At 40.8% G+C, this 26,257-nt stretch overlaps 1 protein-coding gene across 2 annotated transcripts in view; it reads right to left on the bottom strand.

The window, feature by feature from the left end:
- The window catches only part of ABCB11 (ATP binding cassette subfamily B member 11), a 431,988-nt gene that overhangs the window by 162,892 nt on the left and 242,839 nt on the right, over nucleotides 1–26,257 (bottom strand). For both annotated transcript variants that reach the window (XM_085645365.1, XM_085645366.1), the window contains exons 11-14: nucleotides 17,636–17,810; nucleotides 11,256–11,369; nucleotides 9,051–9,161; nucleotides 1,298–1,423 (exon numbers count right to left, since the gene is read on the bottom strand). In XM_085645365.1, coding sequence (XP_085501491.1) covers nucleotides 1,298–1,423; nucleotides 9,051–9,161; nucleotides 11,256–11,369; nucleotides 17,636–17,810 — 526 coding nt within the window. The remainder of the gene's footprint in view (nucleotides 1–1,297; nucleotides 1,424–9,050; nucleotides 9,162–11,255; nucleotides 11,370–17,635; nucleotides 17,811–26,257) is intronic.

Below are 26,257 nucleotides of genomic sequence, written 5' to 3'. Positions count from 1 at the left end.
CAGTCTTCATTTTCAGGCTGCAGTCTTGTTACTTAGAAGGCCCACCAGTGAATTTGACCCATCCTTTTGCCTTCTTTACCTTATAATTCCCCACTGAAATCAAGAATTTCAGTGACAAACGTTTTATTAAACCACATCAACTAGGTCATGAATATCTGTTTCATCTATGTACAAACAATAAATAGTGTTATCCAACATGATCTTTCAGAGTGAAACCATTGTGCACCGCACCCTCTCCTTCTCTGTAGTCATCTACTGTAAGATCCCCTATTTCAATAGTATAATGTTCCACATTCACAGACTCCAAACAATCTGTAACACCATAGACTACCTCTGACAGAGACTCTGGAATCTGCAACTCCTTCCCCCAGAGGTCCTCACCCATTTAATTGTCCTATCATTTCAAGAGGATCTGGCTGAAATCCCTGTACATGGTGGGCTCGATTCACAAAGGGACTTACAACTTACAAAGTGACTAGTTTGGAGTCTTAGATTCGGGTAGAGACTCTGCACCTGTGGTGGAATCTCCGCACTCGGGGAGGAAGCTCCACATGCCACATTGCAGAGCGTGCACTGTGTGGTGATTTTTCCCAGAGTGCAGAGACTCAGCCCAATTGAGTAGACTCCGCACTCGTAACTTTACATGTCGTAAGTTCTTCTATGAAGCGGAAATTGGAAATTCAAGAATTCACACCCTTGTGCTCCTCAGCGAGACATTTCTCATAAATCTACGCTACTATCCTAGTGTCTACTGTCCACATAGCACTCAGACTGGAGGTTATGCCAAGTACATCCTCACCTTGAAGATCTGGCATTTCTTCGAGCAGACAATTAAGTATATTGAAAACCACCAGACAGAACACAACTCATAAAGCCTAGTTTTTGCACTGTAACTTCCATTTTGTAATCCCTGTTGTCAGGCAATTTATCTTGCGCCAAGATTCTACCCAGGCAGTCAGTGCTGAGTTCTGCCAATGTACCTAATGAGCAAATAGCTACAAAAATTAAATACATAATAAAATACACATATCTCTGTGCCATTATGTTAACAAAGAGAATAAACTGTTTTGTTTTGTTTTATTTTGTTTTGTTTTGTTTTGCAAAGGTTCTGATAAATCAGAGTGAAGTCGAACAGTCATGGTGACAGAGTTTATCGCTAAAAGAAAATATGTAATGAAACATGAGATAACGCTTTTGTCCTTATATAAAATTATTGAATAAAAAATTGACGAACTGTGTTAAAATATTTTCCACAGTTTTACTTTATTGAGGATGCTGTGTGGACATACGGACTCACCATTCCTCCTTCTGGATCATAAAACCTCTGAATGAGTTGCACAGCAGTGCTCTTTCCTGCTCCACTTGGTCCAACAAAAGCTGTTGTCTCCCCAGATTTAACGAACATGCTAAGATTATCTAAAATCTGAAAAAAAGAGTTGAAAATTATCCTTATCAACATGCCTTCCAGATATTTTGTTCCAAGCTAAAACATTTAATTTCAAATTATCCGAATCATCAGTACCTCTAATTATAATGATGCTTCAATAGTATACAATAGTACACAAGTTGGAACAGCTCCCATAGGAAACAATGGGAATCCGACCGAACAATGTTCAGTCGCATCGTAATCCGGCGGTCAGAACCGCCGACTGCAAGTCGGTCGGTCCTGAATCCGAGACACTGTCAGGCAGAGGCTTTCTGCCTGACATCATAATGAGCCCTAAGGTGTTATTTGTAATCCACTGACTCCCTAACAGCAAAATCCTATAAATGCTGCCTGTGTGAGACAGCTGTGTCACAGTGCTGAAATAGTTATACTCTCATTTTTCATATTTTGAAAGAAGGTGAGCTTTTGAGACAATCGCATGCGCATAATCTAATCAAAAATTTAATGTTAATTAACAATGTACTTTATTAACCACTGATTACCAAAGGATATTGATTCTACATACATTTACAAAACATACGACTGACATTCATGAAGATCTGGCATATAGTTAAAAAGAAAAGCAGGGTTGAACCACAGCTCAGTAACTTTAAAAAAAGGGCGCATTCATCAAAATAGCCATTTGAATGTGTGTTTTCTTCCATGTACAATTGGCACATTTTGCTCCACCTGTGTGGTATTTGTGCATAATTTACATGCATGACTTGCTTTATTATTGCACAACAGTCCAGCCTGAACTGCCAGGCCAGGTCCTCACTCAGCTGGAACGCAAGCAACCTGGTTTTGCATTTAATAGGGCTCATTAGCAGGGCATAGCTCTGTTCAGTGGCACAATCTGCACATTTCCCACATCTGGTCATACCCATCCCTCTTTGAGTGTCGCACTGCAGTATACAAAAAAGTCATTAATGAAATGCTTGAAATAATCTCAGCCTCTGGTAATAACTTGGGCTGAATACGTGTCCATCGTAATTTTGCACATCATGCCACCTCAGTTTGTGCCTTGCCATATGCAAATGAATCTTGACCAGGCTCCAATATGAACAGTCCAGACAGAACTGCCATGCCAGGACCTCCCCGAACCGGAAAATAATCAACCCAAAACCAGTTTTGCCCCTATTAGGGCTCATTTGTCAAGTATAGCTTGGTTCCAGTGCCACAGTGTGAAAGGGAACCACAGCAGGGGGTGCCCATTCCTCTTTGGGGGCTGTACTGACGTATACATAAGAGATGGGTGGAGTGTTTTAATTAAACTCAACTACTGGTAATTACTCATAGTGGCATCCCAGTTCATTGTTATTTTGCATACCATGCCATCTCAGTTTGGACCCAGTCATAGACAAATCAGTCTTAACCCTGCTCCAATAGCAACAGTTTAGCGAGAACTGCCAGGTCAGGGCCTCCCTGAATGGAAATACAAGCAACCCAACCAGTTTTACCCTTATTGGGGCTGATCAGTAGAGTATACCTTGGTTCCAGTGGCACAGTGTGCGCAGGACCCAATGCTGGAGATACCTGCTCCACTTAGGGTGTCTCACTGAAGTATACAAAAAAGTGATGGATGGAATGAATGAATTAATCTCAGACACTACTCTTGCTGCATCTCAGTTTTCCATCGTTATTTTGCACACCAAGCCTTCATGGCCCCCTTCCCCATCATTAACAGGTCTAATAGCTAGGTCTACACAACATTTAAATTATGCCAGTGAAATTTTCAAAATTAATGTAATGTCATGAAAATTTGCATTATATGATTTCACATAATTTTCACCTATTGAAGAATGGTTCACGCAGAAAATATCTAATGACATTTTCTAGTGTGAGATTTTCACACAAAGAATTTTGTTGTATGAAAAAAGTCATGCAATATAACAACAAACCATATTTTACCCAGAAAAAACATTAAGTATCACAAGGATATACTATGGACTAAATCAAGGAACTAAATTGGAACCAACATACATACATTTTGCGAACTGACTAAAAGACCATACACCTAAAAACAACTTCACACCTACAGAACTACTGGACTCCTCAGCACCTTTAACAAGTGAAAGTAGTATGCTAAGAGAATAGGCCACCTTCCACAACTGGCCAGGCGGCACCATCCAAAAAGCAAAGCTCTACTTATTTCTGCAAAGGCCATGGACCATAACTCATTCTGAATCATAACCCAATACACCTAATAAGATACCACATCCGGACACAATCTGAAAACCACAACCAGAATTTCTCCAAGCAAAGTTAGCCCCCTAAAACGAACCACACGCCTCTACCACTTCATAGGACATAGTACACACAATGTGAAAACACATACCCATGCAGGGTAAGCCAAAGGCATTCACATTTCCGATCAGACGAATGACCAACTTCAACAAAGACATGTTCAACCCTGCACAGGATGTACTGCCTCATGTTGAGCTGCACAACCATCCAGAAAGTCACATTAGAAGCCACCTGCAAGCAGTTCTGGTTCATAGCAAAATATGTTATGCTATGCTATGTTATGTTATCTGTATTTGTATAGTGCACCTTCACCCGTAAGGGTATTCTCGTGCTATGCACGAGTGTGAGGCTTGGCTCCGGAGGGAGACTTACTCAATGAGAGGTCTTCAGCTTCATGTGGAATTCAAGAAGAGAGGAGGAAGCTTTGATGTAGAGGTCATTCTATGCTTTGATGTAGAGGTCATTCTATGCTTAGGTGCGATGCATGAGAAGGCACAACCTTTGGTTCTGCTTTGGTGGATGAGTGGAATGTGTGCTAGTAAGAGTACGGCTCAGCGGAGGTGCCAGGAGGGTTGGTGGAAATGTATGCAGCTTTTCAGGTAGTCTGGACCAGAGTTGTGAAGTGCTTTGTATGAGTGGGTGACTTGTGCATGCTTGTGTATTGCGAGCCAGTGGAGTGTCCTTAGATGTGGTGTGATGTGAGTCCGGCATGGGCAGTTTAGGACGAGTATGGCTGCTGCATTCTGGATAGTTTGTGGTCTTTTCATGAGTTGCTTGTTGATTCCTGCATAGAGGGTGTTCCCATAGTCCAGCTTGCTAGTTATGAGGTCTTTGATTATGATTTTTCTGGTGTTGTCAGGTAGCCATTTGTAGATCTTTCTCAGAATCCTCTGAGTGTGGGTTTGTTGATCATGATGTCGTTCAATGATGCAAAGATGGGGTCTAAAATGTGTCCAGTGGCATGGGTGGGATCAGCTGTGCATTGGTTGAGTCTGAGGCTTCTGAGGCTTTTAGATAGTGTTACTGAGTTGGTGTCCATGAGGTTCTCTAAGTGAAAGTTAAGGTCTGCCACAGCTGCTAGAGAGCATTCCCAGGGAGTTGTAGTTACCCAGGAAAGGTTTTTAAAAAGCTAATTGCCTATTTTTTTAGTCCCAAACTCTTGTAGTAGAAAGTGGACCAAAACCACTTCCTGGTATAACGCTGCAATTAGAGACTTAGAAACCAAGCTCATACTAGCTATCTAAAGTAAAAACATAAATTAGACTTGCAGCTAAAACGGATTGGGAAGATCAAAGGTGCCACAAACTATTATCTGCTTGCCAGGAGAGAGATACAAACAAATTCTGGCCACTTGTCTCACAAGAAAGAATCAGCACAGCTGCCCCACCAGCAAACCATATTCCGCCCCTAGTGTGGGCCAAATATTTCGGAGAACTGTATGATGATGTTCTGGAAGCTAGCACTGCAGAGGGACAGTTCTGCATGAACCCTGATCAGAAAGGCCTTGTGATGACTTTTGACTCCCAGGACATAACATCTATTGCACGGGGTAAAACTTCCAGTCCAGATGGCATCTCTGGTGACATTCACCTTTCTGATCAAGCTCGGTGGGGAGGCTACATCCTACTACTGAACATTATAATAGGCAAAGGAGCTCCAATCCCAAAGTCATGGAAGGGTGCTGAGGTCTTACCCATCAACAAAAAGGGGGACCATAGCCTTCCCTCTAGTTACAGGCCAAGAAGCCTGATAGATCGGATCCAGAAGGTTTTTCACTGGGCTGTTCTTGATAAAATCCAAGCATGGATTGAAGAAAGGAAAATCCTTTCCCCCCCCCCCCTTTTATCCCCACTATACACATAGCCTACTCCATTTAAACTTTGGAAATCCCTCATGACTCCCTTGTTTATTTATGTTTAGAACAATGTGCTTTTATTGTTTCATTTGCTGATTCTTTATGGATGTGTTTAATCTGAAATAAACATATTTGTTGTTGTTGAAGTTGAGGTCTCCTAGGAGGATGTAGGTGCTGATACAGCTACAAGGTGAACTCCCAAAGAACAGATTCAACCTAATGAGACTCGCTATCACAAGGCATATAGTACACATATGGGGTCAGAGGGTAGCCAAAGGAACCTCACCATAGAACTCAAAAGCATGACAGAATGGGAAGAGATTTCGATAGCAAATAACTGACCTCTCTAAAGCTAAAACAACAATCAGATAAGCACCTGCTCATATTTGCTAGAGTGAAGAAGGCAAAGGCATGTATGGTCACAGTGTCAGGTTTGCGGTCTACCTGGAACAGACCACTTCATCACCCCTGGCACATTGGTACACATTTGAAGACCAATTGTGATACCATATGCAGTTCTGAAGAGAGTAACTTCTTCATGTTGTCACTGAGAATGATAATCCTCTTCGTCCAAAATAAAGGACAAGCAATTTATGATTGTATGCAAATCTGTACACACACTGACATGATTCGAGCTAAAGAAAAAAAAAAAAAAAAAAACAAAAGCACCACGAAAAACAGCCACTGACGTTCCTTCATTCATGTGTTACTGTGCATCTGTAGTACATATTTACCATGAACGGTGCACTTGTGGTGAATATTTTACTTGAATGCCGTGTAATTACACAATGTGACATAGTACTGTAAATTTGGGTATTTCGCATAACAATAGTAAAGCTACATGATCGAACTCACATCAATTATGCTGGGGTAATGCACATTTTGTCCAGAACTACCCAAAACAAAACTTTGCGCTGTTTTGTATCACTTTTGTAATGCAAATCTGGTGCACAGTGTTAGTAAATCTGCCCCTAAAGATGTTCGACTGAGCCACTGCCTCAAGGGCCACTGAACAATCATAAACACAAATATACACACAAACTAATTGAAAAAAACTTACATTGTGGTGAGTGGTCCACTTGTCCTAGCTAGGGCCACAAACCTCTGCCCATACAGATGCTGTGGTAGGGTTGGAGGCAGACCTTCCTTTTACACTTTATCCTGCACTCGACCTATCTCAGCTTATGAAAGGTCTGACATCCATAAGCAGTGCTTGACATTTTGACTTCTGTGGACCTCAACTAAATTATTACTGAAACACAGGGACCCCCAATGAATCATTATTAGAATCAGGGGATCCCCCACTACGTCATTGTTGTAATCCAGGGACCCTGGCTATTCATTTTCGAAGATTTGAACCGAAAAACAATATGGAAACACATAGAGACACAAGCATTCGTGAAACAAATACACAAATAATGAAATATTATATTTAATACTCAAAACGTTTTTTTTTTAAATCACAATTTTAATGGGACAGTTGGACTTTTTTTGAAATTCCATGGAGGCCTCTTATCATACATGCTATATTCTGTTTAATGCATTTGCACTGCTCCCACAGTCAATCGGAAGATACTAGCTTAATTTCTAGCCTTCAAAATCAAAATTCATTATATTTACAGAACGTTTTACTTTTTTTATTTTATATTTTGCTTCTTTATTTTTATGCAGTTTATTAATCTGTTAAAGGTATTTAATTTTCTAAGCAGTCGTGAATTCCGTGAGAAGGCTTTGGGACCCCCACGGGTGTCTGGACCACAGGTTAAGAACCACTGATGTACATGATTGACATGATTTATTAAGGATTCTGCATCAGCACTCACCAGTGTTTTTAGTTGGTCAGGAAAGAGGTAGAGGATTTTATCGCCTTAAGTGTCAGGGCTATAGGTGTTTTCACAATACATAGCATATTCCCATCTTTATTTCTATAATGAGCTGTTGAAAGATCAAGAAGGGCTAATAGGCTGGGATCAAAGCTATCCCTTTGACATTGATGAAAACGTAATCACTAGATGTATAGCATGATTATTTTCTGCTATGGGTTTAATGGCTTGGTTTGTCACCCATTGTTCACTAGCTTTCTCTAGCAGAGGAAGGCTATTGATAGGCCAGTAGTATTAGTGATTTAGATTGCAAGGATACACATTTATTTTCTTGAATAGAGAAGTGAAGTGTTCTACTTTGAAAGAATCTTGAAATAAAGGCAGAACTCCAGGATAGGTTCATGACTTTTTGCAAAGAGTGGCGCTGCAAGTGAGCAGACTTTGGCACAAGATGTTTGAGGGCCATCATTAAAATAGTTTGCATGATATATACTTTTAATGGTCTTCTTCAAACATAGGAAGGAAAATTATCTGTTGCTTCTATGTGCAAAGTGTATTTTTGTCGACTCTGACAATTTTGAACATGGTTATAGTTCTGTGTTAGACGTCTGAAATCTGAGTGTGTAAGCATAAGGCTTTAGTGAGGCTCATGCCCCTATTGTAGGCTTACCTAACAGCTCTTAGGCTGATGAAAGATCTCCGTTCTAATTGTTTCATGAAGCGTCTTGCTTTTGTTAGTTCACCTGAGAAAAACTGATTTCTTTCACTTTTTTTGTATTTAACCTAGTTGAGCCAAGTTGTTGATCATTTTTTAGATTGATGTAGTGTAGCCATTGACTAATTTGTTGATATAAAATTAGAGTTTTAGGCTGTGTTATGAGTGCAAACTTTATTCTAAACATTTTTCTTCATTATTATCCATGAGAATTTGACTTTGTGCAGATGAGTGGCTTAGTAGTGGTTTATTAGGTGGGTGGTCATAAAGCAAAGTTTTCATACAATTGTGATGTTTAGGTGTTGGTTGGTCAGCCTAAATGTTCACTTTTCCTTGTGGGTGTCATCTGGAAAATGTATTTATCTTCACAGAACATAGGTTCTTTTTGGGTATATTATAGACTATAATGATCAGTTCCTAAAATATTTGCTTGATATACTGTTTGCTCTCCATGTACTATTATGGTACATTTTGAGAATAGGGGCCTTATTTAGACTTTGAAGGATGCTGGACAATCGCTAGAAAGTGGCGGACGTACTTCCTGTAGTTATCAGTTAATGTGGCCTCTAAGCCCTTTATGTAGAGATGACAGAACACCCACCGTTTTTTGGGGGATGTTTTATATTCACTAAACTCCAAATAAGGTCCTATATCTTTAGCAAACAATTCTGTGAGTGCCATTGTCAATGATCATTGGTCTGCTCAATCGGATACTAGATATTTAATAAAGGTAAAAGGGATGAGTTAATCTTACCTTCCTCGTTGATATGTATATGGCATGATTCATTGCATTATTCTATTCAAATCTAGTTTTTGTTTAACCTGCATTTGTTTCAATACGTTGATGGCCACCCCTATTATTGGTTATAATCATGCAATGACAAATAACATACCTATTTGTCAACTTACGTTATAGGTGCAAATCATACAATTTTTAGGTTAAGTATAAAAATATTTATTTATTGATTGATGGACATGATTTACCTTAACTTCAGGCCTAGAAGGATAATTAAATGTCACATTATGAAATTCAATCTCCCCTTTGACTTTATCCAACTTGTATCCTTCTTCAGACATGCAGTCAATGGTAGGCTCCTAAAGGGAATATACAAACACCATAATGTTAAATAGGTTGTTTGGCTGCTAAAACATTTATGCTGAAACAAGTACGTTTTATAACTTTGTAAAGTGAATTTTTTCCAAACCACATAAGGACACAGTCAGAAGTCTTTGAACTGGTCACTATACAGAGCATAGAATATATTTTATAAACAGCCTGAGAACTTTTAACGATGTAATCCAGGCACACTAAACACCTGCAAATGCTTGGGATGGTCTTGGAATTACTGGCTTAGGCGCATTTGAGACCACCTCTGTTTAACTTCCTGCTTTTGTTATATATTGGTATTTCACTGGAATTGAAAAATATCTTTGTTTATACCATCATTGTAATTCTTTCCATTTCCCATTAAATGAAATGTACATTGGAAATCTGGACAATCAAAAAGGCTTTTCTGAGATCTTGGAAAATTGGGTTTCTATGCATGCATTTTTATGATTGGGTCGGAGGTCTTGCTAGGCAAAGGCCAATATTTCTATGATATTGGGGATTCTTTATCACAATTGGCACTTGATTGTGACATTCATTTAAAAAGTTGAATGTGAGTATCCAGGATGCAAAGATAATATCTCAAATTCTCTATAGTGGGAAGGTCTGAATTTGTCTGTGTAAGAAAACTTAAACATTCCCCCTGCCAGTCCAGTGACACTTTTTGTACTTTGTGCTAAGAATTCATGCAAGTGGCATGATAACCTCATATTACTGAAAGGTGCTAAGGTTGTTGGGTCAGGGAAGCATTTTTCAAGTTCTTGAGGCAATTCAACCAGTACTCTACAGGTAACGCACACCTAGTGGTATTGATTGCCTAGCAGGTAGATTTTTCAAAGAGATACTTTTATGAAACTGTGCCACTCTCTTCAATTTGATAAATCTTCAAAATCTTTTAATACTAGAAGAGGACTCATTAGGCTTAACATAGAGCACTAGCTGGTGTCACGTTAAGAGTTAAAAATTGGATGTGATAACTTCCTGTGATCATATCACTCATTAGACTTCTGAAGGCCTGCAATTTAGTAGTGGGATATATCCACTCATGTTGCAAGCTGCAGATGCCATAAGATACATTCCAGCACTTGAACTATGCAGGTCATAATACCCTTCTGAATATCACTCACTGTGCTATTGAGAACTGGAAAGGCAATCACTTACAACTGTATTCACAAGGAATTGATTTTATTTTGTTTATTTATTAACAAAGTTTTATATAGCACAAGCATGACCCAAGGGTATCAGAGAGCTGTACAGAGAAAAACCATACCCTGTTTCATCACATATAGTACCAAGAAACAGCAAACCGAACACAAAACATCAGGGGCGTAATCCATGGTCGGTCTACTGGAGGCCAAGGGTAACAGGGTGTTGTACAGAGGAACAATCATAACTCATTACATACATATGTTTTAGCAAGCAAAAGAAAAGCAAACACCAGACATAAGGTTGGTCGTCCATGGTTTCTCAACTGGAGGTGCAACAGCGACACACATGGCATATGTGTCTTAGCGAGAGGGTACCCCTGGTGTCAGGCGGTCCCGGGGTCATCTTTCAACCAGCTGGTTATTACAGAAATCTCTTCAGTAAAATCCTTTTAACCTTTGTCTTGAAAGCAGACATTGATAGGTTTGACGAATCTCTGACTTGATAGAGTTCCATAGTCTCAGGTTTAATGATGAGAAGGTGTCGGCATAGGTCTCCTTTTGTCTGCATTTGGGAGGCTCTAGCAGAAGGGAGCTAGCACTCCGTAGCTTGTAATAGAGTTATCATGTTTTCTCTGTTAATACCAGTTATGCCACAATTTTGAAAATTGAAAGATTTGCATCACTTTTTAATTGTCTGTTTTTCAGTGTAGCTGAGATTATTAGAAGTACTAAGAAACAAAAATGATGACTTGGCGGGCAATACTCATAGTAAGATGTAAGTTAAAAGAAATGAATACAGGTTTTGAGTAATAGAATGCAATGACTGTAATGAACATTTAAACCAAACAAATATTTAAGGGTTCATTTTGCAGAACTTGATTTTATCTCTAACTCATGTTGAGCCAAAATTATAACGTGGAAATTTGTACTTACTCTGTCTATTGTTTCAAAAATATTTGCTGCTGCTCCACGGCCAGAAGCAAAAGCCTCCAAGCAAGGTGAAGCCTGTCCAAGGTTTAAAGCACCGACTAAAACGCCAAAAAACACCTAGAAAAGAGGAAAATATATTATTTGCTGTTTAATGGTAGTTCACTACAACATGCAAAGAGTAGCATGCAATGAATGCTGCTTTATAAATTATGCCATAGAAATTATGAAATATTTATTGGTGGGTGCCTCTGCATTTTACTTCTACCCACAGGCAAATCTTATAACTAATTACTTGCACAACTGTCATATACAAGGCTTTGCTGCTTTACACAGAAAACATGGACTTTCAATGTTTCAGCAATATTTCTGTGCTAGGTGGCCTATTTCACTTGACGGCAGTCACCTACCACAACCTGCAACAGGGGCGTAACACAGGCCCCCGCATCCCCTGCAGTGCGGGGGGCCCCCATGCTCCAGGGGCCCCCTCAGCACTGCACTTTGGCCGGCGAGCTCCTGATAGAGTCTGGAGGGGGCCACTCCACGTACCTTGCAGGGGGGCCCCCTCAATTATCGTTACGCCACTGACCTGCAACCTGCTCAATGAGGCCCATGGACTCTTCCACAGTAGTACAATCCTCATAATGTCTACCAGTGTGAATTCACCCAACTTCACATGACAGAGTAATTCAAGATATATTAAGTTATACCTTGAGAACCACTATGAAATCATTAAGAATCCCCCTTTGAGTATTCCCAATGTTTCTGCAACAATGCTGCAGTGTATTTTAGAGAGAGAATCTTGAACACCTACACTGATTTCAAGGTTAAGGAGGACAGTTCTCCTCTTACTATAGAGGGAGAGGATATTGATGAGCAGCCTCCCATCATAATGATGTCCACTATTCCCCCTATATCCTTCATGATAGTGAAACATCTTCTCATGCATTTGACATCAGGTTCACCAAGTGATCCTTGTCCTCCCAAAGTCTTACAACTTGTACCTGATCAGATTGCAACCTTCCTGGAAAAGGTTTTTAATCAGATAATAAGTGTTACCCCAACTATGGAAGGAGGTGACAGTTATCCCACTCAAAAATAAACTAAATGGAGATTCAGAAGATTTAAAAAATCTCCGACCGATCTCACTCCTGCCTGCTGCGGCCAAAATCTTTTAAAAATATATTAACCTAGAAATTGTAAAGTTTATTAACACCTAAGGCCTTCTGGACCTATTGCAGAATGGTTTTCGGAGTGATGATAGCACAGAATCAGTTCAAGTTGCAGCGGCAGATACCAATTGATGCCATCTGGATCAAGGAGGTGCGTCCATTCTGGTAATGTTGGAACTGTCTGCGACATTCAACACGATATCCCCATCCCACGTGGTGCAAAGACTATGCCAAGTGGGGTTGAGGGATACAGCTTTGGATCTCCTTGGTTCCTTCTTGACCAATAGGACCCAAACTATCAGCTGTGGAGACTTCAGGCCGGAACCTTTCTGGCTCCCTTGTGCAGTACCGCAGGGAACCTCCATCAACCCCACCCTGGTTAATCTTTATGTTGTACCCTGGCAAAACTAGTGAGATCTTTCAGCTTTCAGGTGCATTCCTATTCAGAAGACACCCAGATTAATGTTTTAATTTTCAACAACATGGTTCCAGCTGCAGAGAAATTCAAAAATTGTATGACAGATACCATCATCTGGAAGAAGGAGAACTGTCTGAAACTAAATGCTGAAAGGGCGAAGATCTTGGTTTTTGGGGCACACCATTTGGTGTGGTCTGAATCTTGGTGGGCAGAAATGTTTGATCCATTACTGACTCCTGTTGTGATTGCTAAAAACCTGGGGTTCATTTTTGCTAACATCATCACTTATAGTCAACGGGACCGTGAGTTCTTGTTTTTTCAAAAGTAAAGTGCTGAGAATGATTTTCCCGCTGTTACCAGATGTACTCAGAGTAGCTGTAGTTATTGCGTTAGTCACCTCAAGTCTGGACTATTGCATCATTGCTCAGCAAGCTTCAGGTTATTCAAAGTGTAGCTGCCAGTTTTGTATTGGATGTTCCCAAGCATCTCTCTGTCAGGAGAGAGTTATGCTCCCTGCATTGGTTACCAGTTAAGAAGCAGGTGATTTTTAAAGCACTCTGTATGGTCCCTTTGTCCCTTCACCACCAGGTGCCAGTACCCCTGAGGACAGCATTTCACTGGTACTCCCCTAAGAGACCGCTTAGATCCTCCGCACTGAGGAGGATGATCATTCTGAGAATTCAAAAAGCCAGATTGGGCAGCCGTTCCTTCTCTGTATTAATGGCCAAATTGTGAAACACTCTGCTCCTCCATATTGCCAGTCTAACCTCCAATGTAACCTTTTGCAAGTAACTGAAAACGTGGTTTGTCTCCCATCCTTGATCGCAGTGCTTTGCTTTCTCTCCGCAATTTATTCAGTGGCAGCACGTTGACACCAATGGGCATAGTGTGCTTTATACACCTAAAATACAAATTCAAATATAAGAAATTCGGAAATGCTTTTTGGCCACTAGGAAAAAGTGAACATTGGTTTGCTAACTACTAGACTTGAACTAACAGAAGGCACTGGTTAATTTATTTATGTGAATTCCAAAATGAACAGAAAATTACAAGAGTTATGGGAAGTCAAGCAAAACTCTCAAAACAAGGTGTCAATTAACAATTGGGAACTATCTGTATAACCATAAAGCCTTTAAGCATAGGTGTTAGGCCCGCTTTAGGGTGGTCTTCCCACCAACATTTTGTCTTCCTCCTCCATTTTGTCAGACCTCATTTTTACTGGTCTTGGGACTCTGAGCACTTTACCACTGCTAACCAGTGCTAAAGTGCATATGCTCTCTCCTCTAAACTTGGTAATATTGCCTTATACCCAATTGGCATATTTAATTTACTTATAAGTCCCTATTAAAGTGGTACTATATGTACCCAGGGCATGTGAATTAAATGCTACTAGTGGGCCAGCAGCACTGATTACGCCACCCACTCAAGTAGCCCTCTAAACATCTCAGGGCTGTCATTGCAGAGCCTGTGTGTGCAGTTTAAACTGCCATTTTGACCTGACAAAATAAACCTTTTGACTAAATAAATGGTCAAATGCACACAGACGTTTCAACATAATACTTTTTGAATGCTCAAAGGCAGGATCTTGGTTAGCAGCACTCGACTTGTGCTCTGTCCCCAGCACAGTAAAAATTCCTTGACCTAGCTGGTGCGCGAGGAGCACACCAGACCTGAGACGCACAGCCTGTAAGAAAAGGTTGAGTTTTAGCCAAGTAATCCATGCTAATCAAAGTTTTATCCAAGCTCATCTCTACAGCATGATGCAAATCACATTTTAACAGGTTTAACCGTAACAACATATATGCATTTCAGGCAGGCAGCCCTTTGTCAGGGGTAACTACAATGTAAGAGAAATCCACCAGCAATCCTTAATAACATCATGAGCATAAATAAGGAAAAGATGTGTGTCGAACACAGCACCAAAACATGCTGTGAACCATGCAAGTGCATGCTAGACCTTTGCCAGGCCTCAAACCTTCCTTTTTAGAACATATAAGTCACCTGAAGAGTAGGCCCTGTCAACCCAGGTGGCAGAGTGCAGTGTATTTAAAAGGTTGGAGATGTACTTTCAAATGTTACATGTCCTGGTAGGCCTATCTCTCCCATAGGGTAACATTGGAGTTGCTTTATTACATTTTATAAGTGTCATTTCTAAATGAGAAGAGGTAACCAGTTCAAGTTTGGTGTCTCTAGAATCCTAATTTAAAATCCTAATTTATGGTGAAGTTGGATTTTCAATTACAATTCTAAAAATGGCACTTTTAGAAAGTTGAAACAAGGACTGATGGTCTTAGACAGAACGTGTACAACCTAATGCACTCAACTGAGTGTTAAAGCAGACACACAATAATTTCAATTATACACAGTTTTTTCATTGTATACAAGCATAACCTTTTCAAATCTTCTCAGAAAATTTCATGACGTCAATAATTCTTTTCTTCATGCTCCTTGTTTATTCAAAAGAGTGGTTTCCAAATAATTCATGAATATTGGAACTTCCAATGAACAAATCAGGCGTGGATTACATCACTCCCAATGCATTTTAGGTGTAAAACTTCACCCTTCATCAGGGGAACTCTACAAGTAAATCATATGAACAATAATTGTTTTATGCAATAATTTTATGCTGCCTACTCAACATGACTGGCCTTTACAATCCAGTGAGGTCTATGTGACTGATAACAATTCAATGAGGTGCTAAACTCTAAATACTCTTAAATTGCCATCTCTAGTCTAACTGAAAGGATAGAAATATAAAAAGAAATTGGAGACTAACGTCCTCGACATGTTTGAGTACATTCACGGGTGATTGTCACATTACTGTCACATTATCAGATGGGAGTTTGTGTGATTATAAGGCATAGCTTTGGCATGGCCATGGGTGTTTCTTAGTCTCGATGCTGGTGGCTTTTCAATTACTGACCCACGTAGTCTTTTTCATTGTCTCCAATTTCTTTTTATATTTCTATCCTTTCAGTTAGACTAGAGATGGCAATTTAAGAGTATTTGAGAGTTTAGCACCTCATGTGCACATTCTGTCTAAGACCGTCAGTCCTAGTTTTTTTGTTTCTACTTTGAAAAGGTGGTGGGGTTGAACCACCTCTGGAGGTGCATACCGACATCATAAAAGGTTTGGGTTCTACTGAGATATTGTGCTTATGATTTAGAAATTTGAGTGCATCACAGCTGTTTACAAACAATCGCTTTTAGAAAGTTGGCATTTTCTAAACAAAAGTGAAAAGATGACAAAGACGTGTAGAAGTCCTCCAGTAGTTTAATCAGTATAACAGGAATTGGACCACGGTTAAACAGCAACACAACATCCCAGCAGTGGCACAGCTCCCCCAACTGCCAAAGCTCCCCCAGTTCCAGAACCTCCCCGCAGCTCATCCCAGGACACCTGGAATGTACACATGCATTCCAGACCCCAGAGAAGAAAGCAAGATAGGACAAGAAAGAGAGGAACAAAAGAGACATGGTAGCCCACAACACAAAGCCACCCACAATGGGAGCTTAGGTGTGAGTGGATGGGCAATCATTGGCAGGATGGGACGGAGGTGCTGGGCCCGGTTTTACTTACACTTGACTAATCTCTGTCCTGTCTCCACACAAAGGGCTGCATACCCCCTGGAGTTATTCTGGAGTGAGAACAGAGAAGGCAGGATATCTGTGCACTTCAAAGGCATGCTACTAGAAGCATTCTTCCCCCTTTTAAAGGCTCCACTTGGTATAAATACTGGACCTCAGACACCACCACTTCAGTATACTGCTGGACCTGTGGATACTTTGCCACGAAGGACTGGTGTACTGCTGAAGGACTAACCCTTGCTGGACTGTACTCTGCCTGGCTGATGAGGGGTGTTACCCCGAAACCGGTCCCAGGATGCTTGTTACCGGTCCAGGGAAGACCTGGCTTTGCAGTTCGGGCTGTACTGTTCCCGTGAGGCACAGGGTCAAGACTGATTTCTCTGGGGTGGCAAAGTGAGCTAAAAAGCGATGATGGATTTAACCCAGATCTGTGACTGGCAATGAGTGTCTGAAAAGTTTCAGTGCTCCGTCCATCATCTCCTTGTGTTTGCATTACTTACTTTATCCTCATAAAGTAGGAACTGTGAAGAGGAAGGCAGGTGAGGCATCAGTGTTTCAATTACTTAAAACTAATCTTCAATACTCTGAGTCCAAGGTCTCCCAGAGTCCAACAAGTCATCCCCCATGTATACTATGGTTTTGGAAAATACAGGATGTGTGGAGTATTCAGGGGTCTTATTGGAAGCAAATGGGAAGGATTTACAAACAGATGAAAAGTGTTTTAGGCTGAGAATTGATTTTGTTTTTGGGACAAGTAGTTTTTTTTGTCTCAGGGTGACATCTGACCTTGTTAGGTATGTACTGTGATGTGCTAGCCTTGGACTTGAAGTAAGGTAGATTACTGGTAAGTAATGAAGCCGTTCATGCTCATAGGACAGTGCTTGTGGACTCATCTGTGATGTTAAATTACTTGTGAAGCACAAACATTGACCGGTGTGGATTTTGCCTTTAAATGGGTGCTATTTTTTGCCACCAATAACAATCTCCGCAGTATCGCTATTTGTCCCTTGGGATAATTACTACTCCAAACAGCGGGCCAGTCATAATGAGGGCCCTATAATTGGTATATGCGTAACAGTGAACTACTTCAGCCTGATTATTGCCTATAGTAGGCACACAGAAATGAGACGGTAATCCAGTATGGGCAACAAATATAAATGATCTGCAAATGTTACTTTAATGAAACAAGTAAACACGATTACACATACCTGTAAAAGATTTCCTGGGGAATATTCTTTGTCATCAAGAACAAGTTTGGAGCCATACCAAAAGGCTAATGCGTAACATAAGAAAATTATAAACCACATGTATCCACTGAAGAAGCCCATTATCATTCCTTTTCGAATTCCCCAGCGCTGGGCAAACAGCAGGTTCTTTTCATACCTATTAAGACAACAAATTAAATATAAATGACATTTATTATAATGTCTAATCAATTTCATGACATAATCCTTCAATCTAGTTTTTAATTCAATAATATAATTATCATCCATAAAAGATGTTCATAGAAATTGTCCCAACCTAAGCTAGGAGAGACACTATAACCAGAATTTATAAAAAAAAGACCATTTACAGGGGTATAGAAATATATGCACATTAGAAAACACAAAAGCAGAATTATTGCAGTCTTTGAACATGCGTTGTCTCTTAATACTCAATCCTTAAACCCCTTTGCTAACCTATGTTGCAGTAAATCTACCATTGCCAGCAAACCAATGGGTCAACTCATAATTCTATGAATACCCGCAAACTCTTGAGAAACTTTAGAGAGTATAAACTCTCTGAAATTCTCACTCCATCCCCTTTGTTGAGTATTTGCCAATGTGTTATATTACACCATTCTGGGGTATCATTATGCATGGGTAAATCACTTTACAAATGTAAATTAAATTTTTGTGAATTTCCTTATCTCATAACTAAAACCATATGCATGTGTAAGAGGGAATGGCTTTGTTGAATAGATAGTTGCATGTAATAAAATAGTTCTCTTGTTCTATTGACTGGTTTGAAGGTTAGTAACAAATCTTTAATCCAGTCATCTTGTACCGGCTTGTGTCTATAGTTCTGTTGGAAATGAGAATTCGTTAAACATGGTCAGATTTCCAATCTAAGAGAACAGACTGTTCCAGGCATATTTAAAGATTTTGGAGCTCATTTAGAAAGGTAAATATTTATGTGTATCTTTATCCAGATGTACATACATTCAACCAAACCTAGGTGTAACTCTACACATCTTTGCTTTTCACCATTTTTGAGCTACACTCAGAAATGGTGAATAGCAAAAAAGTGTAGAGTTACACTTCGGTGTAGACTTCCATATCAGATCAGTGGGTAGAACCTCCTAGAACAGGATTGCTATTGCAAAGATGCTACTAGTAGCTCTGCACGTATAGGTGGAGAGCTCCTCCACTGTGGCAGAGATTCTGCTGAGGAAATGTATAGGGAAAATTGTTAAGGTTTCTTATTCTTTAAAAAAATATCTAAAATCGTTTAATAAAAAATATAAACGCAAAATAATGTTAAATATTTATTTATAACCTACAACTAATCAATTAAAAGTTATAACACATTAACACATAAAAACAATGTGTAGTAATTATTTTAATATTAAACAATAATTAAAATCTCTCCCACACTAGCATATTATTTTTCTTTAATATATAGAACATTTCGATCATACTTACATTTAATTTAAATTATGTTTACATTTGTAATAAAAAGGCAAAAGTTTTATTTAGTTGTATAATTATGATTATTGCTGTTTAAAATAATAAATAATTAACTAATATGTATATTTCATTGTTTTAACATTCTATATATATTTATATACATATGGAGAGATAGCTATTGATATATGCAGACATTGATATATAGATATATAATGTAAAGGTAAAAATAATGTAATTAATTTAACGTTAGTTTCTCTGTGGTGTTATTTTAGTTTCCTGCCTCTATTGTTTTTTAGGGGAGTGTGTTTGCAGTACCTGCGAATAGGTATGCATAGTGATTGGCCTATTCCAAGACTGGTAAACATTTACACCTGTTTGGAACCCTTAGGACTGCGGTAAGTTTTGAAATGTAGCTCTGGGAATAGCAGTTGTATTACTCTTTTGTGGGTGTATGTTTGTGCTAGTATGTCCTACCCTGAACCCCTCTGTAAAGTTTCCTAAACCCCTCCCATTTAGTCAGACATTTTCACCTTTTTCCAGCTTTTCTCCATTGTTACTTCCACATTTACTACTAAAACGTACACAATGGAGTGCGTGGAGATCTCTGCCACCGGAATGGAGATTGCCACACAGAAAAGATAAGGGGGTAAAGGCAGAGGTATCCATTAGTAAGTTTGTGAATAGCATTTTGTGGTATGTGAGGAAGACTAAGGTAGCAATATTTCAAATACTGCAAAATACTGTTTGTGAATTGGACCCTTCATGTTTAAAATAATATATTTAGGTCTTAAGTTTAAAACAATACTTAAAGATTTACCAATTTCATTCATAGTCTTCAATGAGGGCTTAAGTAAATGAAAGCAAATACAGCTGTTTCCAACTAAATTCTGATTATGATCTCTATATCCCCAAATTAAATATATTTGTGACTAGGCCTTGGTAAATACTCATTCATTGTGCATCAGTTAATTTATTAATTAAGTGGATGGAGTTTACAATAGTACAATAAAAGAATGGATTATCTTTTCGAATGCTGAAATAGGAAATGAACTGCTATAAAACTGAAAGCCTGCTAGATAGGATGTTTCATTTATAAATGCAACAATGGCTGGTATAGATCCAACAATGTATTTTTTAAAGAGTTTATTGATGTTTATTAAAGTACAAAACAGTTAACACCATGCCCAGGCACTACAATTAGATGTTTTGATGTACAATACATTGTCATTGCTGAACAAAAGGATAACTAAATTCCCATGTGGCACATTAGCTTACAATTTTTGATGCATAGTAAAAACCACTGTAACACTCAGGGGTAACAATAATTGCACTCCACTGGCATATTCCTTCCAGATTAGAATGGTTAGTGCATGTTATCTGTATCTAGCTACAGTCGGCTCCACTCCAGCCCTATCTATGTCTCCTCTCTGTTATTCTCCTCTGTGTCACTAATATCAGCTGCCATTTCCTTACTATGTAAATAGGATTGACAGGGGCGCCAGCAGCTTTTGGTTCTACTGGCGGGAGGGAGCAGGTCATTATATGTGTCTGCTTGTGCATTGCAGTATATCATTTCCGTATGCCAAACCTTTATTAGCGGCAATAGGCCTCTAGCCCATTTCATTGCCTCCCACTGTTTGGCAAGCAACAGGCCATTAGCTGTTAGGGGGCGCACAGCTTTCTCCTTATCTAGGTCCCAACCCAGCAAAGCTAGCTTTGGATCCGGCTCCAAGTCTGCACTTATAATGATGCCGAGCTCGTGAAATATCTTCTGCCAGAAGTCCTGTATCGCAGGGCATTGCCAGGCCAGGTGCATAAACCCTGCCCCTTCACTCACACATCTCTGACACTTTGAGTGCCCCTTTCTGGCGTGTAGTAGGCTCTATGTAAAAATTTATAACGGAGAAGCCTGTGTCTACCATTCATAGAGACAGTTTTTGGCCGCTCGCAACAGTATTGCCACTCCTTGTCACTTAGCGGGCTCCCTAAATCCCTCTACCAGGCTAGTCTAACTCTTAATACTCCCAACCAATGTTTTCCTTGCAAATTTGAGCAAAATTTGAGATCAGCTTGACTGGTGTTTCAAAGATTATTAGAGTGGTCAGGGTACCCATAGACTGTGTATTTGCCATATCTTCCCCCAGAAGCGCTTGCCAATGACGTCAAGTGGTATTTGACCATTAATTACATTTATGGTACCTTTTCTTGAAGCATGTCCCACCCGAACACCTCCCCATCTGTAAAGAAGTCCCCCATCTTCTGAATGCCTAACGTTCGCAAAGCCTGCCTAGCGCCACCCTCCTGACCCAACGGGAACCATAAACACCAATGCAATGGGACCTCCGGTGCATATAATAGAGCTCCCGCCTGCTTGTGCAATAATACTTGCCACGCTTGTACTGTAGTGGCTAGTGAGTCAAAAACCTGGTGCCGTCTGGGTGGAGGCTGGAAGAGAGACTGGGGCAGTATAAGAGGGTCAACTGCATTGTTTTCTATGTATGAATAAGGGGTGTTTTATTGGCCATGTATCCAGTAATGCGCAAATGTACTTTGTGCTGCTCTATACTACATTTACAAATCTGGGGCTACCAACCCTCCTGAGTCGTAAGGCAGTGTAAGCGAGTCTTAACGCAATTGCGGTTGCTTCCCCACCCATGCCAGTCTGATCAGTTGTCCATGTAATTGTTGGAACATTGTGCGTGACAGTAACATTGGGATATTTTGGAATAGAAAAATGAATCTAGGCAGGACCACCATTTTCATTAGTGCTACTCGCCCCATCAGTGACAGGGGAAGCCTGATCCATCTATCTACTTCCTCTGATAATTTCTGTATTGCTGTGCCGTAATTTTCAAGAAATACAATTTACGGGTCTGGGTGGACTCTGATGCCCAAGTATCTTACCGATTCCATGGTCCATTGCAAGGGGTATTTCATGACCGGCAATGTTGTTACGGGTGTGAGGGGAATTATGATTGATTTGTCCCAATTTATGCATAGCCCTGAGTGCCCACCGAATCGGACTACCTCTCGCAATACAGGAGAATGTTTTAAGTCCAGATTATGGATATACAACAAGGTGTCACCTGCATACGTGGAGATGTTAAGCATGTACACTGGGAATCCCAACCCTCTGTGGCCATGGTATTCTTGAATTGTGCACGCCAGTGGCTCTGCTACCACCACATATAGCAACGGAGATAATGGGCATCCTTACCTTGTGCCCAATGTGATGTTGACCTATTGGAAACCGCATTCCCTATCCTGACCTTGGCAGTAGGAAGCTTGTACAGTATGGAGATTAATCTTAGGAATACATCCCCCAGCCCGATTCTGCGCAGTACTGCAAACATGAATTCCTACTCAACAGAATCACACCCCTTCTCGGCATTTAGGAACACTGCTCCTGCTTTAACCTCTGGGTCCAATCTCTGTAGTACTCCAAAGAGTGTTCTCAGGTTTTGCATTAGGTTCCGACCAGGGACAAACCCTGCTTGTTACAGGTGTATAATACCTGGCAATAATGGTGACAATCTATTGACTAAAAAATGTGTGTACATTTTAGTGTCGATGTTTAACAAGGACAATTGCCTGTGTGAGGAGCAATGGGTGGGCGACTTGCCCGGTTTTAGCAGTCTCACTATAATAGCCTCTCTAAGCATGAGGGGCATTACCCCTGTTTCATCCATTTCTTCATATAGTGTTTTAAGGTGTGAGATCAGTAACCCCATTAACTCCTTGTAGAAGCCACCATTAGTCCGTGGGACCCCAGAGCTTTCCCCGTAGCCATTGTTGTGATTCGATTTAAATACCCGTATATAGGTTTCCCTGACTCATGTCCTTATATAGGCACAACTCGCTTTGCCCTTATTTAGGCATAGAATCCCAGCCCTTATTTAGGCATTAGCCATGCTAACCAAATACAGGCATGGTCACCTACATCCGTCCAGCCCACATCACAATGAGTTCTTAGAAACCAGACCCTTAAGCCGAATGGGACTTTCCCTAGCTAGGATTATTGATTTCTTCAAGAACTCATCTATTGTGCATGAACTACTATTCCTTAGGGGCTCATCCATGACGTCTTCCTCTGCCCGACTTTAAGTCAATGCTAGCATTCCTAAATACCTTCCAGGTATAAATATACCTTCCCTTACCATGGCAAATGACAGCATGGCACGGCAGTTACACCGCACAAATTGACTGCATGGTTCGCCACGGCAAGTTCGGAAGAGACCAGATCCCGGCCTGACGCACTGACTAGACGCTGTCATCCCTGCTCGCAGAAACTCCAGCTTCCCGTGTTCTGACTCCCTTCGCGGGGTGTTAGAGTTTGAGACACGGATAGAGATTCCCACCTCGCTCATTCTTAAGGTATGGAGCCGACTAGAACCTAGAGGGAGTCTTGGCATACTAAACTTAGTATATACCTAGGCTGTCCGGAATTCGGTTAAAACCGACTCTCCCCGACAGTTCCCTACCGGATGAAAATCAGCTGACATGGTTTAAACCGAGTGTCACTGATTTTCATAGTTGTTGGCTACTTGGCCACTTGATGGCGCCAAAGCATTAAAAACATTGGCCTGCCACTGGTAGCCTGGCGCTGAGGTGTCTTCTGCCATGGGGAGCCGAGGTGTGAATGGCCTAAGGGCCAGAGCAACACCAGGCCCCCTGCCTGGCTCACGTGGGGGGAGAGGAGCTTGTGTTGTCTGCTGTCTGTCTTACTGCACCTCATCATGTGTTCATAACTAAAAGGCCGCTGTCAGCCAGACACGAGATGCACCTTAGCCTCTCTCCTCACATTTGTTATTCCAGTACATCGGAGAGAGTGCTTGCAGCCTCGTTTCCAGTGAGTCACGTTTCTGCGGAAGCGCTCCTCCTTTTCAACCCATCACAGGCCTGATCTTCTTGCCCTACCAGAAGGTTCTTCGCAGGCGTGGAAGAGCCCTTGAGCTAATAGAACCTCCTCGTAGGTGTGGCACGAGCGGTGTAAACAAGTGCTGATAGCCAGGGTCCGTTGCAAGTGCTGCATCGAACAGATCACACGACTAATCAGACTTTGGAAAATAGAACAAAGGAGTAGACTTATTCTCATGCCAACAGTATCTTTTTGGTGGTGGTGGGGTAAATAGCCAAACCTGTACAAATTCCTATCTTTATTTTCTTAAAATTAGTTAGGTGCCTTCAATAGGTTTTACTACCCAACCGGATGTCAAAAGGAACAAAAGGGCATTCCGCAACCCTATTGTTACCGATTGTTGATGCTGTAAGATTGGTTAGGAAGGTAAGCTCTTTACTTTTCACTGGGTCCGCCCCTTTTGTAGAACTCCTGTCTAGTATGGCCGCACCGGAGTACTTCACAGGTCTTTAAAAAGACCATTTACTTAACAAGGCTTTGTTGTTGTTAATAAAGGAGTGGGCGGGGGGGCACTGGAGAAAGAGGCGGAACGCTCTAGTTTCTTTCTTGTTTTTTAAATGGGCTGTATATTTGCCATTATCTCCAAATTATGAGCGTCCATGACATATTCTGCCTATAAATAATGGAGACTGGAGAAGGAGTGTAGCAGTTGTAAAACATCCTTCAGAACAGTAGCCTCATTACCATGGAGTTAGAATACTATTTAAAGAGACACCGAATGTACAATGCTCGGATTCGGACTTCCACCCTCACCCCCCCACCGCCCCACACAACAGGATCGGCTGGTTCATCTCCGGCCTCGCTGACAAACTACCAAATTAAATGTCTAAAAAAAAAAAAAAACCTTGGCAAGACTATCTGAAATGTTGACAAGTGCGAACAAGTGCAAACTGACTTTTGATGCATCAGTTTTTCAAGCAACTCATTCCCCGCAGTTATGTAATTACACCGTTTTTTTCCTCAGTGCAATTAATTTCTCTTCTCCTATTGACAGGCTGACCTCTAGTCATAAAACCGTTTGCTTGCGCCCTCTTAGCCGTGTTTGTGTAAATGATGTGAACACTAAGTATTCACGTTCCTAGCTCGGTGGTTGAAACAATACCTGGGCTGTTTAGCTTGGTGAGTTAAAAAAAACACAGCTATCTGATCATCCTGCACTGTACATTCCCGGCACACACATTTACTCAACCCCCTGAAAAAATACAGATGTCTCACGAGCCACACTCGAACCCTGTGTAAACAGTGACCTGTGGGCAGGGGAGTGTGGCGTGTACCGTGCACAGAAAGCACAAGGTGAGGGGAGCACAGCCGGACTAGGTCGTAGCGCCTTTCCTTCAAAACGAATGGGGAGATACCTCGCAGGTTCAGCGTTCAGAGCTTTACTATTGATACCAGCACAGGACCAACAGGTGCATTCTTGAGCACCTCAGCAAGTTGAGAGCCACTTCCAGAGAAACGTGGTGACAAAGAGGTGTGAATTGCTGCAGGGCCAACCTAACTATTGCGTTGAGTAATGTTATTTATAAAGGGCAAGAAGACAATTCAGTGTGTTTTTTGTGCACACATATAGTTCTTTTTTGTTACTATTGTTATAGCAGAATGCTTGTGAAAAGCAGCTTCTTTGGAGGAAATTGGTTTTACCTTTGACCGTTTTTAGGGTTTATGGTCTTGGATAACTGTTATTTTCTTTGTGTAGTGGTTGTGCAGCTTTTAAGAGTCTGCGATGCATCATTTGTGTGGGAATCACCCTTCTATGCTGAACCATAGAAAATATTTCGCAACTCCCACCCTCTTTTGGAGGGAATCCCCCTTCTTGGATTCATCTTCACCGTCCAAAATGAGCAAAATGCCGCCCATCAATTTCATTGACCTCACCTGACCTGGTAACCTTCCGCACATTACATAAATGAGTCCATCCTCCATGAGTTCAGTGTGCTCACCCTCTAAAACGAGTCTTTTGAGTCTAAGGGCGAAGAGGTGTGCGGAGGTAGACAAAAGTGATAGAGTGGTGAGGGTGTACAAATGCGCAGCAGGTGCCAAAGGTAATTCCACGAGAATTGTGCAAATCCAGCTGCTTTCATTTTATTGCTGTAGAATAAATGATCTATGAGGAATTATACACAGTTCAAAAGTCTCTTTATAATCCTGCAAACATCTACATGTTCTCCATGCATCTCTGCATTCACTGTTAACAAATATGGTAATACACTGCTCTTCCTCCCCAGCATACTGATCCCTTCCCA

This window comes from Triturus cristatus, chromosome 3_1 (genome assembly GCF_964204655.1).
Source record: "Triturus cristatus chromosome 3_1, aTriCri1.1, whole genome shotgun sequence".
Lineage (NCBI taxonomy): Eukaryota > Metazoa > Chordata > Amphibia > Caudata > Salamandridae > Triturus > Triturus cristatus.
The sequence above is the reverse complement of the archived record's forward strand: the minus strand, read 5'-3'. Positions and strand labels throughout refer to the sequence as shown.